General features: G+C 43.5%; 1 protein-coding gene across 1 annotated transcript in view; it reads left to right on the forward strand.

The window, feature by feature from the left end:
• Slc17a8 (solute carrier family 17 member 8) overlaps positions 1–13,679 on the forward strand; it is a 40,447-nt gene extending 26,768 nt beyond the window's left edge. Inside the window, exons 6-12 of the mRNA XM_050145695.1 lie at positions 1,422–1,508; positions 1,833–1,972; positions 2,759–2,908; positions 4,339–4,471; positions 8,424–8,534; positions 9,527–9,654; positions 11,227–13,679. Of these exons, the coding sequence (XP_050001652.1) occupies positions 1,422–1,508; positions 1,833–1,972; positions 2,759–2,908; positions 4,339–4,471; positions 8,424–8,534; positions 9,527–9,654; positions 11,227–11,580 (1,103 nt within the window). The 3' untranslated portion in view covers positions 11,581–13,679. The remainder of the gene's footprint in view (positions 1–1,421; positions 1,509–1,832; positions 1,973–2,758; positions 2,909–4,338; positions 4,472–8,423; positions 8,535–9,526; positions 9,655–11,226) is intronic.
• The last annotated feature ends 1,721 nt before the right edge of the window (positions 13,680–15,400 follow it).

A 15,400-nucleotide genomic window follows, 5' to 3' on the forward strand; every position in this document is an offset into this window, starting at 1 on the left:
GAGTTGACAGGGCCTCTAGTTTCCCTAGCAGCTGTCCAGGGAGACCAGATTACTGCGTCTAGTGCTTACAGCAAGACAGACGTTCTCACAACCTCACAAAGTTCAGAATTCACAAAACAAGAAACATCAATGGACAAAACCACCCCAAGTCTAAGTCTCAGTTGCCATTATTTCTCTTTTCTAGAACCATCAACAGTTCAATCCATAAAACAGGATTATGGCTGCAAAAGTGACAAGCAGGAGAGGGTGGTTCCTGGGCAGAGAAGGGCGACAAAGGGCAGAAGCTGAGAACAAAGTTTAGTGATTTTCCATGCATGGCTGCAGGGCAAAGACCCAGGACAGCAGAGAAATAACCAGTTCCCAGTTAGCATCAGGTGAATCTTTTAGTGTGAAGATCAGCGTAGAGATCCTCAGAAGTCTCTTGTCACACCCTGGAACCCAGCTTGTTATTTTTCCTGGTTTCTAAAAAAATCTGGTAAATAGCTTAGCTTTGCCTTGGTGGTGTAGGACCCTGGGAGTAGTGACTCCATTTTGATTTTAGTCTGTTCTGTTGGGGCCAGTGTGAGAATTAGCATCATCTAAAGCACTGGTCTCCTGTGATGCCTTGTCTTTTCTTCCTTTTATTTTTTTATTTTATTTTTTTTTTTATTGAGACATGGTTTCTTTCTGTAGTTTTGGAGCCTGTCCAGGAGCTTGCTCTGTAGACCAGTCTGGCCTCGATTTTACAGAGATCGCCTGCCTCTGCCTTCCGAGTGCTGGGATTAAAGGGGTGCGTCACCACAGCCCGACTGGTCTAACCGGTCTCCTGTAATTTGTATTCAATAGAAATGATCTTTAAAATGTATCCATTAAGAAGTGGATGGAGAAAAAAGTCCTCCTGCCAGACTGGAATTTTGCTGAGTGGTGTGTGACCGCGGGCGTGGGCGCGTGCGCGTGTGTGCGCATGCGTGTTCTGTTTTTGAAAAGGTTCTGAAACCATCTGGGTGCGGTCCTCTAAAGTAGGCTCCAGATTTCTGTTCTTTCTGCCTTTAGCACCCAGCGCTGTGCCTGGCTGTACTAACTTTTATCTCATACTTTTCTCATCTCCGGGTTCTGTTTGCGCATGGAATTCTAAACTGTGGTACCCAAGAAAACTTGGTCTAATCCCTGGATGTGTCTCTCAGTGAAGTTGAAGAGCATCAGGAATACTCCCCTCTCCAAGACACTCTGTTTTACAACACGCTTGGGGGCTGAGGTTTAGCTCAGTTGCAAGGTTGGGACTTTAGTCCCCTGTCCACTAACATCAGCAATAATGTTCACTGGGAACCCCTGAATGCTGTCACGGAGACATAGGACTTGGACTTAATCACGCACACAGTGCCTAGGCTGGCAAGGCTCGTATAGTGGTTGGTCAGTGTCCCTCAGTTTTTTTCTGCTTCCAGGTTCCTATGCTGGGGCTGTTGTCGCTATGCCCCTGGCGGGAGTATTGGTGCAGTACATTGGCTGGGCCTCTGTCTTTTACATTTACGGTGAGTGATTTGGTTTCATGAGTTGACACACATAGATATATTTTATAATACAAGGTTATTATATAAGGGTTTGCTATGAGAAAATAGAAATACAAGGGTAAGGTCGCTATACAATTGGGAAGCCTGCTTGTGATCAACTTGATACTTACATTAAACTTGGCATTTTAAGCAAGCAGAATAGGGCCGTCCTTTAAATCTTAACCAAGGAAGATAAAAACCAGCAAGATACTTCTCAATGAACATAAATTATTATAAAAATTAGCAACTGTGGAGATCGAAGCAAGTGAGGTCTTGCCACTGAGCCATCTGGTTTCTCATCTGCAGGTATGCTTGGGATTATCTGGTACATGTTTTGGCTGCTGCAGGCGTATGAGTGCCCAGCAGCTCACCCAACCATATCCAATGCGGAGAAGACCTACATCGAGACAAGCATTGGAGAAGGGGCCAACTTGGCCAGTCCGAGTGTAAGTACAGACGGAAGGTAAAGTCTGGGCACTTTCCCACATGTTTCTCTTTAGGATTGTGTTATCTTCTTGGTGGGGGAGGGTGTCCCTGCAAACACTGCAGCTGGCAGAGGAGTGATCCATGAAAGGCAAGAAGGAAATCCGGTTTGGCACAGTTTAGTTAGTTAGTTCAAACTTCTAATGTCTGACATTGTGCAGCTTATCGTAGACCTGTTAGACAGGACCATTTTGGAAAAAGGTTTTCTGGTAGCAATTATCTTAATACCGTGTGTGCAATAAAGCCAAAGGTGTGACTACGTGGGAACTCTTTTTGCAAAGTACACGTGACCTCTACCATGAAGATGGGTTGTGTGGCTTAAGGGACTAGGATCTGGTGTGGTCTTAGTCATACAGATAGCGCTGAAGTTGCTGGGCTCTAAAGTACAAGTGACATCTTCCTAAAGGATGGGTTCTATTGATTGAGAAGCAACGCTCAAGACAACGGTCTAGGGAGGGAGAGTCTGTGATAAACATAATAGTCTGGGAGATTTGGGTGATGCCTGGCCCTACAGATAGCAAAGGCCACCAGGGTATTAACCACATCCACTCCCGGGCTCCTGGGTGGAAAACAGGTCTACACCATCCTGTCCATGGCAGAGACAAGCCCACATGCTTCATATTCCTGGTTTCCCTGTGTTTACCTGTGCTTACCTGTGAGCACAAGGACCTCGTGCTCTGCGCACCTCCTTACAGAAAGAAGAGGTCAGTGTCTTCACTCAGTAGCTCATGGTCTTTTTCGCCCCCTAGAAATTCAACACCCCGTGGAGACGGTTCTTCACATCGCTGCCTGTCTATGCGATCATTGTGGCAAACTTCTGTAGAAGCTGGACCTTTTATTTGCTCTTAATAAGCCAGCCCGCCTACTTTGAAGAGGTCTTTGGGTTTGCAATAAGTAAGGTAAATATACAGAGGCTTCTGATGCTCTTGAGCTGGCCGAGAATAAGCGTTACATGATAAAATAATTAAAATGGCTGTCACTCACAAAGTTCTGGGATGCCTAGCATCCTAGAGCTCAGACAATAGTCTTACGTTTTAATTTCTTTTTAGTATGGATCAAACATGTATTAATTTAAAGACAATGCCTCTTAATCTGATCTCAGGATACTTCTGAAACTAATGCAAACATTAAATATTAGTTTGAAGGTAAACATATTTGATGGGGTGGGTTTTTCTCTATCTAAACCTCTCATTATGGGCTAGTGAGTTGGCTCAGCAGACAAAAGGCTTACGTCTATAACTGGAGGTTTCTTTCCTACCCACCAATTCCCAAATAACCACTCTGAGGCTTACTTAATATTAATTACAAACTCTTTGGCCTGTTAGCTCAGGCTTATTATTAACTAGCTCTTACAACTTAAATTACCCCATTTCTATTATTTCATATTTGACCATGAGGCTCGTGGATTGTTACCTCATGTCTTGCTTTTCCAGTGGCTGCTGGCATCTCCCTGTCTCTGCCTTTTTGTTTCACTCTGTATCTCTTTTTGGATTTCCTGCCTGGCTCTATTCTGCCTGGCTATTGGCCAAATCAGCTTCTTTACTAACCAATGGTAATAAAACATATTCACAGCGCACAGAGGGGCATCCCCTATCAATGGTCAAGTGAGATTACTTAGGTTTGGTCCCCAAGACTCAGATGGTAGAAGGAATGAATCAGTTCTTGTAAACTGTCCTCTGACCTCAGCAATGTATGCTATGACCAAACCCCTTACCCCAAAATAAATAAATGTAATAAACTATTCATTATGTAGCAGAAAGAACACTGAGACTAATGTTTCAGACCAGCCTCCCCATTTTTTTCGTTATGGTGCATGTAGCAGTAACAATAGTTGTTTTGGCTAGTTTAGAATCTTCTTGTCTCCAGTCATTGTCATGGGGTTGCCTGTGTTTTAGGGAGGAAACAACGTAATCAACATGAAACATGAAAGCATCCTTTCCTCAAGAGAAAGAGCTGCAGCCAGGCACAGGTAGATGTCCAACTCGCTGCAAGCATTATTAAGCAGAGACGGGAAGAACCAGCACAGTAGTGTGATCATGGAAACCAAGTCCGATTTCCCTCCGCTAGGCCTTATTCTGGATACCGGGGCCTTGTGATGAGTCAGAGTTGTCTGTGGGCCGATGAGTCGGGTAGAGAGGACAGCTGGTCCATACACAGAATCATTCTCTGCGTTCATTGCTTAATGGCCATGAAGTTCAGACCTCCTGAGGTTCCGCATTAGATAATTGAACTTGGTAATGGCTGTGGGGCTGTGCAATGGGGGTGAGCAGGGACTTGTAAAGACCTCTCAGTAGAAGTTAAGTTGGGATTTTGCTTCTTTGTCTCCCAGGTGGGTCTGCTGTCAGCCGTTCCACACATGGTGATGACAATTGTGGTACCTATCGGAGGACAGCTGGCTGATTACTTAAGAAGCAGGAAGATTTTAACCACAACCGCCGTCCGAAAGATCATGAACTGCGGAGGTAGTGTGCACTCCAAAGACACGCCAATGGTTCCTTTAGGATTAGAGCTAACAGAATAACAGAGCCTACATTAGAGCCAGCCCAGACGTTGTCTCCCATCTAAGTTCTAACTCAGCTGGGCCCTGCTTAGCTTCTGAGATTGGGCTTGTCAGGCTCAGTCAGGCTGAGTCTAGGCATTGGAATGGATCTTGAAGACCTGAGTCCATCTCCTTGTAGATAGTTGAGGGTTGCCCGCCATATACCTGCCACGTGGTAGGACAACTTAGTTGATGGATGATGGATCAGGACACACTTAAAACCCAAGAAACACTTCTTCCTTCTATTCTCAAGCCAAAGTAATATAACTTCTGGTAATGTATTTGCCTGTTACTTGTCTTTTCCATAATTCTTCCACTTACTATTTGCTCACAAGGCTTATTTCCTCCTTCTCCTCTTCCTCTTCCACTTCCTCCTCCTCCTCCTCTTCTTCTCCTTCTTCTCCCTCTCCTCTCCTCCTCCTCCTTCTCCTTCTTCTTCAACTTATGTGTACATACATGTTTGGGTAACACACAAAGGACAAGTGATTATTAATGAGGTACATGAATACCATCCCCTCAAGTGAACTCAGGCTCTTATGCTGTGCAGAAAGTACCGGACCCACAAGCAATCTCTCTACCTCACAAATCTACAATTTTAAAGGCATGATGCTTTACCCTTTGGTGGTACCCATAAGATATCAATCTAAAATAAATATTAATGCTTTGACCGTCTCTTTAGTAGTTTTGAAAAAAACATGAATTTAGAAAATCAATTAACAAGATTTCATTCTTTCTATACAAATATTTTTTTTTTTCGAGACAGCGTTTCTTTGTAGCTTTGGAGCCTGTCCTGGAAATAGCTCTTGTAGACCAGACTGATATCTCAAACTCACAGAGATCCGCCTGCCTCTGCCTCCTGAGTGCTGGGATTAAAGGTGTGTGCCACCACTGCCTGGCCAAAAAAAATTCATTTTAAAAGTTATTTTTGGACAATTTCACACAAATGTATAATGTATTTTGATCAAACTCATCCTAATTCCCTCTTTTATTCATGCCTCACGTCTCAGAAATCCTTCTGCTTTCTAACATGCCTTCTTTTTCACATCTTTTTCAAAGATTCTGCTGAGTGTGATTATGGTTGCTTACATGTGTATGGGTGTGAGTTGTTTGCTGGACCATGGACAACTTGCTAGCAGCTAGAGTCCTGAAGAAAAACGACCCCCCTCTCTCAGAAGTCATGAATTGCCTGTAGCTTTTCAGTCAGGACCACCCCTCCCCACCTACGTTGGAATGTTGACTGGCTTGAGCTTGTGAATACATTGTGCATGTAGCTTGAGCTGGGCCCAGTTTATCCGTGCAATGGCCACAGCACGTCCAGAAGACAGTGTTTCCCAGTCCTCGTCCTGCTCCTCCAGCTCTTGGGTTGTTTTTATTTTTTGTTTGTTTGTTTTGTGTGCCCTCTTTTCTGTTACGTTCTTTGAGACTTGTGTTGGGGTAGGTGGGGTGTGACATACTGAAAAGCAAAAAGCTTTTCTGACAAAACCCAGCACTAACCTGTGGCTATAAGCATGAAACAATACAGCCTGGTAAAATGTCCATTTTGCAACGCCCCTGTAATAAGGCCTATGAACTTCTTAGTGAAGTGCTTTGACTAGATTTATAGAATCAGATATAAATTTCCTCCTATGGAAGAGTCCTCAGATCTAATCAGGGAGTGCTTTGTTATCTCTATAGCATTAATGGCACTTTGCACCAGTAGGTGGGTTTTACCTGGCAGGCCTTATTGCAGTGTGTGGGCTCCACTGCTGGATAAGACCATTGATGGCTCCCCCCTCCCCAATTGGCCCAGAATACAACTTTGTATTTTTAATGTTTATCTCATTATCTTTCCTTGGCACCAATTAATTGTTACTTATTCAGTACCTGTTACGTGCTAGCTTGATTCTGTCTTAAGAGTGTAGTTTTAGGATGGGGAGATGGGTTAGTGGGTAAAGTTCTTGTCATACAAGTGTGAGGAGCAGAGTTCAGATCCCTCTCACATAAAAAAAAAATTAGCTGGGCAGGCATGTCTGTTTGGCAGAGGATCCCTGAGGCAAGCTGGCAAGCTAGAGTAACTGAACTGTGGACTCTCACTGTCCAGTGAGACAGCCTGCCTCGGTCAGTGGAAAGTGATCTAGGAATACACCCAGCATCAGCCTCTGGGCTCCACATACCTGTGCACGTGTGTGTGCCCACAGTCATGTGAATACACACGGATGTGTGTGCATGCCTTGTGCAAATCATATACACACATGCCAAAAAGAATACAGTCTTGTAAGCTGGGTGCTGTGAAACACACCCGTAGTCCTAGCACCCAGGTGTTGCAGGCAGGAGACCATCAGCTCATCTTAGGCTACCTTTTAAGACCTAGTCCCACCTAGCTTGTCTAGCATGTGCAAAAATGTACAAATTTGTAGCAGAGATAAAATGCAAATGAAATATTTATAAAGCATTATTGATAAGTTCTAGAAAATAGGAGAGAAGGAATAGGAGAAGGGAGGAAGCTGGCTTTAGGGGTTAAGGATGCAGTGGGTTGGGAAGCAGCCAGAGTGCTGTGTTGCCTCTACACAGAAGGCTGCCTTTAGGATTGGGGGGAGAAGAGAGGTGAGGCTGGCAGAGAGGGAGCTAGAGGAGCAAGAAGCGCCATCACTAGACAGCGCTACCAGTGCAGGGCCGTTGGCAAACGCACAGAGTCCTACGGTTTAGGAAAACTTTGTGGCAAATGCATCAGATGAAGTCAAAGAGCGAAGGTTACCAATCAGGTTAATTGATGCAGGTGACAGGGGATGGAGCCCAGAATAGAGACGAAGGCAGAGATGGAGAAAGCAGAAGTAAGATTAGATAGTGACTTCTAAGGCTGGAGACACCTACTTGTATGTGAAAACTGAAGATTGAAGCCTGCAGTGGTTCTGAAGTCTCTGCTGGGCTGTCTGATGACCACAGAGGCACCCATGTGCAGCTTCAATGTCTTGTATTCCTTTCCTTTTCCAGTGTTCCTTGAGGCTGTCTGACTAGCTCTGCTTTTTAACATGAGGAGTTGAAGCGCTAGGATAAACTATTCCAGGGTGACACGAGGCATGGTTTTGAGGCAGACTCTGAAGTCAGGCTTTCTGACTCCATAGTCTAAGCCCTAAATGCGGCTAGGCTGGAGACTAATCAGAGACAGGGAGAAAGAAGTGGGAGGGGTGGTGTGCTTTGGGTTCTTAGGCGTGAAAACAAGAGGAATGGACACTCGGTTGGTCATGTTGCCCTGAGAGTAACTGTAGGACCATCGCGTGGAGATGTGTGGACTGAGCAGCTCGTCTTCAGAAGTCTCCAGAATGAAGCCTCCTCTCTAATTATCCCTCACCCTTGGTGGGCTGCAAGTGGTATTTATGTCATCTGTCTGTCTGCTGTTAGATGAACAATCTAATCCTCTCTCTCTCTCTCTCTCTCTCTCTCTCTCTCTCTCTCTCTCTCTCTGTCTATCTCCCCACCTGACTGAGGATCTTTTATTTCAGGCGATTATTACAGTTTCTGTTTTTAGAAGAAAAATATCAGATGAGTGTTGTCCTGTTATTTTATGTAGAAGGCCACAACTTACGTAGACACAAGGGGTCACTGGCTGTCTAGACAGCATTCAGACTGGCAGGAGCAACTTCCCAAGGATTATCTACTCTTTTCTCTCATCCTGGGGTTGTTTGTTCTCGAAGGTACCTCAGGGTATGGTAGAAATTTCACAGAACACTGAGGTAATAGCATAGTCATGCAGTCATGAGTATTGGGGAATACCGTAGATTATCGAGCTAGGATGTGTGCACTGAAAACTGCGCTTTATGATATGTGGGTTCATGTGCCAGGTCAATAGCTTTGGCAGACTGACGGGCATATGACGCTTCTTCTGTTTCTATTTGCAGGTTTTGGCATGGAGGCAACCCTGCTTCTGGTGGTCGGCTTTTCCCACACCAAAGGAGTGGCTATCTCCTTCCTGGTACTGGCTGTAGGCTTTAGTGGCTTTGCTATTTCAGGTAAAACATCTTCCGGGTTTCTGAATTGAGTATGGAGATTCACTAAGTCTTAGGAGGGAGGAAGGACAAAGAAATTGTCCTTCATTTAGTAGCCCAGGGATTCCCAAGGGACAGGAGGGCCACGGCACAGTTTCACCAAGTGGGGTGACATAAAATCCACCAGGGATGTGCTTAGACCCCATTAGAGCTGGGGTTGTCCCTCTTAACTCCACCAGAGGAAAATATGTAAGTGCAGCTGATTTCCCTGAGGCAAAAGCAGAGGCCAGGCATGTGTCCCAGGCTAGTCCCCAGTTCACCCTACCTGGCAGACTCACTTCCTTTTAAGGGACTGCTCATTCTAGCTCAATGGCCAGGTTATTTGACTCTTGGTCACAAACATAGTGAGCATTTAGAGTGATTTCTATAGCTTTCAAGGAGTTCTTGTCTACTTCATTGCTTTAATTTTCCAAACAAGAAGGTACAGGTCTGGAGTGGAGTTGAAGTTCCTCAGAACAAGTAGGAGTGATGATGATGATGACGATGATGATCATGATGGTGATGATGATGATGGTGATGATGGTGATAGTGATGAAGATGATGATGATGGAGATGATGATGTTGGTGATGATGATGATGGTGATGATGATGATGATGATGGAGATGATGATGATGGTGATGATGATGGTGATGATGATGAAGATGATGGTCACGATGGTGATAATGATGATGATAGTGATGATGATGATGATGATGATGAGGGCTTACTGTGATCAAGCATAGATTCAATTCTGAGGACACTCAAAACCCTTTGTGTATTATTCACACAACTACCCCGGGGTAGGGACATGGGCAGGGACAGCCTGGCAATGTCGAGCCAGGCCTTTTTGGTAGAATGTCCATTAAACATATCCTAGAGAAGATCAAACTGATCCATGTGCCGTGGGGCAAGTCACACAAGGGGTATTAGGAATTCTGTTCTCAACTCTGATACTGGGGTTCTGGCTTTACCATAGGTTTTAATGTCAACCACCTGGACATTGCTCCACGCTATGCCAGTATTCTCATGGGGATTTCGAACGGAGTGGGGACCCTGTCTGGAATGGTTTGCCCCCTCATTGTCGGAGCCATGACCAAGCATAAGGTAACAATCTGCTCTGTGGCTGTGAGCTACACTATTAGGGTAGAAGCACTGCCCAAACTTGAGATCTCAGTGACGTTCTCCAGAGTGTAAGTGTGTGGCCTTGTCCTTGGAGCCTGAGATCTCAGTGACTTACCCCAGTGTGTAAGTGTGTGACCTTGTCCTTGGCTGAGTCTTGGACAACTGCCTTCTTCTCTTCTTTCTTCTTCCTCCTTCCCTTCCTTCGCTTCTTCTGCTAGATCCTTTATTGATGGCACCGGAGCTGATGGTAATCTAGTTCCACATCTTCTTAGCTGAGAAATAAATGTCTGGAGGAGAGAAGTAAAGGCTGTGGCGATTGTTTAGAGATACAAAGAAACTCAGGCAGCCAGCCCAGAATGAACACTTTATTTCAGATTACTGTATGATTTTAAGGGCTAGACCTGGATAGCCCACTTCCACCCATTACTAGACTGTCACACATAAAGTAGTAGTGCTGTGTGCCTCCTTGTTTAGGAGAAAATAAACGAGGCATTAGTGACCTTTCTTAAGAACCACCTCGGCCAGCCTTGATGCAAGGGGAGGAGCTTGGTCCTGACTCAACTTGATGTAAAGCCTGCCCCTTTCTGAATAAAGATGAGGAGGAGTGGGGAGGGGGGGCAGAAGGAGAGGAGGGAGGGAAAACTGCAGTCTGTATGTTAAATAAGTGAAAAAATGTAATTTAAATAAATGAAAAAGGACCCACAAGAGAGCAGAGAGCAAGGGAGATGATTCAGAGGCTCAGAGCGCTTGCGGCTCTTTGAGAGGCCCAGGGTTCTGTTCCCTGCTCCCACATGGCTCACAATCATTAGTAACCCCTGGATTACATCCAGATCCCCTGGAGCTAGTGGTACAGATGGTTGTGAGCTACCTGTGCATGCTGGGAATTGAAGTTGGGCCCTCTACAAGAACGTCCAAACACACTTAGCCACTATACCCGCTTCTGGTCTCCATGGTTACCAGGCACACATGTGTTACACAGACAAAACACCCATAAACAGAGTATACAAAGCCCTGAATCTTCAAGGATGTGGTACTTAGTTTTCACTGGACCTTTGTGGCTTTTAAACTTATTTTTATCTTTAAAATTGTATTTATATTTGGCCTATGTGAGTGAATGTTTTGCCTGCTTGTGTATATGCATGCCACATACATATCATGGAAGCCAGTGGGGGGCATCGGATGCCCTGGAACTGGAGTTAAAGATACTTATGAGCTACCGTGTGAGTGCTAGGAACTGAACCTGGGTCTTCTGTAAGGACATTCAGGGCACTTAACCCCCCCTGAGCCATCTCCTCAAGCACTTGTGACCTGTATTTTTTACATATTTATTTTGATATGTAGTTTATATTAAAAGGGCATTCATGGTCGTCTTTCGTTTTCAAGTACTCAAATTAAGAGGAGATTCTGGATGTTGAGTCTATCATATGTCTACCCAGAAGCCCAATGTAGCCTTTGAGATGTTTTTATCTCAGTGGAGGACTTTAGGGCTCTCTGTCAACCTCTGTTTTCGCTTAAAATAGTAACTGAATAGTAACCGGATATATCCTTTGTTAGACCCGCGAGGAGTGGCAGAACGTGTTCCTCATAGCCGCCCTGGTCCACTACAGCGGTGTCATCTTCTACGGGGTCTTCGCTTCTGGGGAGAAACAGGACTGGGCTGACCCAGAGAGTCTCTCTGAGGAGAAATGTGGAATCATTGACCAAGACGAATTAGCCGAGGAGACAGAACTCAACCACGAGGCTAGCGCTAGTCCCAGAAAGAAGATGTCGTACGGCGCCACCACTCAGAATTGTGAGGTCCAGAGGAGCGGATGGAGGCAGCAGAGGGAAGCGGCCTTCGATGCCTTCGAGGGGGAAGAGGCATTGTCCTACCAGAACGAGGAAGGCAGCTTCTCAGAATCATCTTAACGCCCACTTTCTCTTCAGCTTACCACCGGAGATAACCCATTCCCATTGCCTTTCCCATACCTCGGCTTGCCAGGGGGCCAAATCATGGGACACTGGAGGTAGCGGGAGGAGGAGATTAAGTCAACAGCAGAGAACAGAGAAACACCTTCTTCCAGAGATAGGAACGTAACTATTGCTCTCAGTTGATAAAACAATTGATTGTATTTTTTGCAGGGTTGGGTAATTGAGGTGGATGTTGGCTGTTGTGCCTTCTCTCGAAGAACTAGTTACTCAGAAATTGCTAGAAGTCTAAAGAGTAGTTTGCTGCTCAAATAAACATTGAAATAAATCCCTCTTTGGCCTAGGGAAGAGTACATGGTAGGTGTCACCCTGTCTCCTAAGATACCCGTCAGAGGAAAGTTTCCTCAACCCAACGAAGGGAACCACTCACGGAGGCCCTCTGTTGTGCCAGGTGCTTTATGGACATGAACATACTTATTTGACCCCCCCATCCTATTACATATAGATATTGCACCCATTTTACAGCTAGGGACACTGAAGAAACAGAGTGACCCACCCAAGGTCATCTTCTTGGGGCCAAGACTGACACTGGCAGATGACAGGGAGTTTTAGGAAGAGGGGTCCAGCTCAGTGTGGGGACTTTTTCCGTGACAAAACCTGGGTCAGCTGTTATCTGGGTAATTCCATATTTGGTCAAGGGTGTGTGTGTGTGTGTGTGTGTGTGTGTGTATAGACTAATGTGGCAGCGTGAACTCAAATAAATAAAGCTAAGCAAGCTAGCTCAATTTCCAGAAATGATTTAAAAGAAGTATACTAAGAGTTGGCTATTAAATTAAAAACCCTCTACAGTATCAGAAATGTGGTTCAATAGTGTCCCGAGTTAAATTTAACCCCATAAAACATTTAATAATCTAAGAACTAGACTCAGGAGAGTTTTAGCCACTCGGCTCTTGAAAAAAGTCTTATTTAAACAAAAGTGTGTCACCAGCTTTCCCTGCCTGTGGGTATAATAGGAAGTGTGGCCAGATGATAGGAAATTATGCTCAAAATATTCAGAATGTCTGTACTTAGAATGTTCATTAAAAATAAAAAGATACAGTAGTTTCGTCGAGAAATGCTACAGTCAGAATGTCCAAGACAAGCAGGCCTGTAACTGGTGTTGAAAAAATTCACCTGCAGTCGTGTTAGGCAATGGAATGGGTACTTCCACACATAATTAAAACTGCAGTGTTGGCATGTAAGAGGCTATTAGAAAATAAAATGATTTTTCTGCTCCTTGGTTTCAAAAATTGTTGATATTTTCAGAAGGAAACTTAACATGATAAAATACAGATTTACTTGTATATTAGTGTATAATATTTGTTCTCTAGTTTTTCCCATTTCATTTCTGGTCCCTTGTTAGACTTATGGAACTATAATGTACCTTCTAGAAAGTCTAATGTTAGATATTAAAAGAGAGTGGCTGACTTCCCGTTAAATAATATTCTTTCTGTTATTTGTACATAATTTGTGTTATCAGATGTTGTTAAATCTCCTTATTGTGTGAATCCATGTAAGTCTCCTAGAGGAGTCCCAGGCATGAAGGAGTTCTCAAGAAATAGCTGTCCCATCCTCATCACCTTAAACTCTTGTGTGACCATGTCACTTGTAAAGAAAGAAGTTGTGTTATTTTATTCATTGGCCACAGAGTGTATAATGAAAATTGCACTGTTTTCTAAGTAAAAAAAGAAAAGAATAACTAGTGTTTATTTCTCTATGTGTTAATAAAGCATAGTAATTCCATGTATGAAAAAGCCTCATGATGATCATGAAGGCAATGTGGTAGATTATGACGCAATCCACAGTTAGTGTTGACATCATGCAGAGACACTACATTTTGCGTATAACTTGCACGTGCAGTAAATTTTTTAATGGTGGGCTGGATCATGCCATTAAACATTATAAAACATGTTGCCTTGTAGTGATCTTCTTTCCACTCACATGTTGCACGGGGTCATTAATTTCCCTTAAACAGCATCGACAAGCTACGGCCATGGGTTTCTGTGCATTTTGCCCTTGGAGTGTATTTGTGAAGTTACCCTTTGGAGGCGGAGTGTTGATTCCAGTAGGAGGGGTCCTGAGGATGCTGGATTACTGAAATAAAGTCTGGATCGCACTTTTTCAAACAATCACAGTTTGGGCTATTCTTCAAAGTGAGAATAAGAATTAATAATGTTTTAAACTCAATGGGCTCTTGTTATATTTCCTTGGTTGCTAAATCCAATATGGAGCCCAGTATTTCTGTTTCATACTGCGGGCTCTCAAACTCAACAAACTTGCTTTCTTTTTGTCTTTTCTCTGTTAAAAATGTCATTATTCAAGCTAGAACTCTCAGAGCTGTCCTTGACTTTAGAAAATTTCCAGAGTTTTCTCTTTTCTCTACCAAATTTCTCTGGTTTATTTTTCCATCTATACTTCCATGTCTGACACAGTTTTGGAAAATCGTCTCTCAAGATACTGCTTTATTTTTAAAAATTATTTGCGTATATTAATTATTTATAACAATGGGTTTCATTGTGTCAGTTTCAGTAACACACACATACAGGGCCTTTTACTCATCTTCACCCCCATTACTTTGATTATACCCCCTTTTCAAATGATATTTATAGTGTATTAGTGGAAAACACCAGAACTTATTTATTTTATATCCATATATCAATTTTTTCTCATTAATTATGACACTTTCTACTCATGTTTGTGTAAAATGCCAATTTCCCTTTTATGAACATAAATAAAATTACTAAAGTGACAGATAATTAAACATAAAAATTTACCGATATAGATGCCACCATATAAAATACATTATGAAAATACAGAAATCACTTTGGAAAATTCTTTTGAAAATGATGTCTTGAATATTTTATTTTTTAGGGTACCTTGAGCTCCTTCCCAATGCCGATTTGCTGCTGACAAGTTCACTCTAGTGCAGGCTCCATGGGTAAGCACAGTGATTGAATTCCTGATTGGGACAGCTGGTCTGCCCATCAGACAGCATTCCATAGCCCCTTCTCCCATCATCTGGACCTTACAATCTTCCTGCCCCTCTTGTACAGTGCCTCGTGTGTTTTGGAAGAGGTGGTCTAGATCTCTTCATGGTTGAGCTCTCCATCTTCGCTTCCTCTCTGTACCTTGCACAGCAAGGTGTCTTCGTGTTCACTGCAGAGATGAGCCTTTTTGATTAAGGTTTACAGCAGCATTTGCCTATGAGTATAAACTAAATAAAGATCTTTTTGAATATCGTACTTAGAGCCAATTCACGTTGCCAAGAAGATGTTTGTACTGGTGCGGTAGTGGCATCAGTATTTAGGGAGTAACCAACTGCTTTCTGATTGGTTTTGAGAGCAGCTCTATAGTCAATATATTATTAATATCTAGGATATACAAGCAACTAAGAACAAAAGCATCACGAAACAACTCATTACAAAAATGAGCCATAGCTCTGAGGAGGGTTCTGAAGAGAAGAAATGCAAATGGCTAGTAAACATTTCACCAGCCAGCCGGGCAATGAGAACCCAAACAAACCACCTTGTCCTCAAGAAATGAAAAGGAGCAACTGTTAGTGAGGATGTCTGCAGAAGGAACCCTTCTCGCTGCCCGTGGGAATAATGCTCTATGACCTTGGGAGTCTTAATATTCACTCTGTAGTCAACACTAATCTTCAACACATAGCAATCCTCCTGCCTCAGTTTCCTAAACGCCAGGATAAGAAACATTCCCCATCACCTCTAGCTCCTTAATTTACAAATGAGATTAATTCATTTTGGGTTGGAAATGTGGCTCA

The sequence above is a fragment of the Alexandromys fortis genome, unplaced genomic scaffold, assembly GCF_014885135.2.
Source record: "Alexandromys fortis isolate MF-2015 unplaced genomic scaffold, M_Fortis_MF-2015_v1.1 scaffold_50, whole genome shotgun sequence".
Classification (NCBI taxonomy): domain Eukaryota; kingdom Metazoa; phylum Chordata; class Mammalia; order Rodentia; family Cricetidae; genus Alexandromys; species Alexandromys fortis.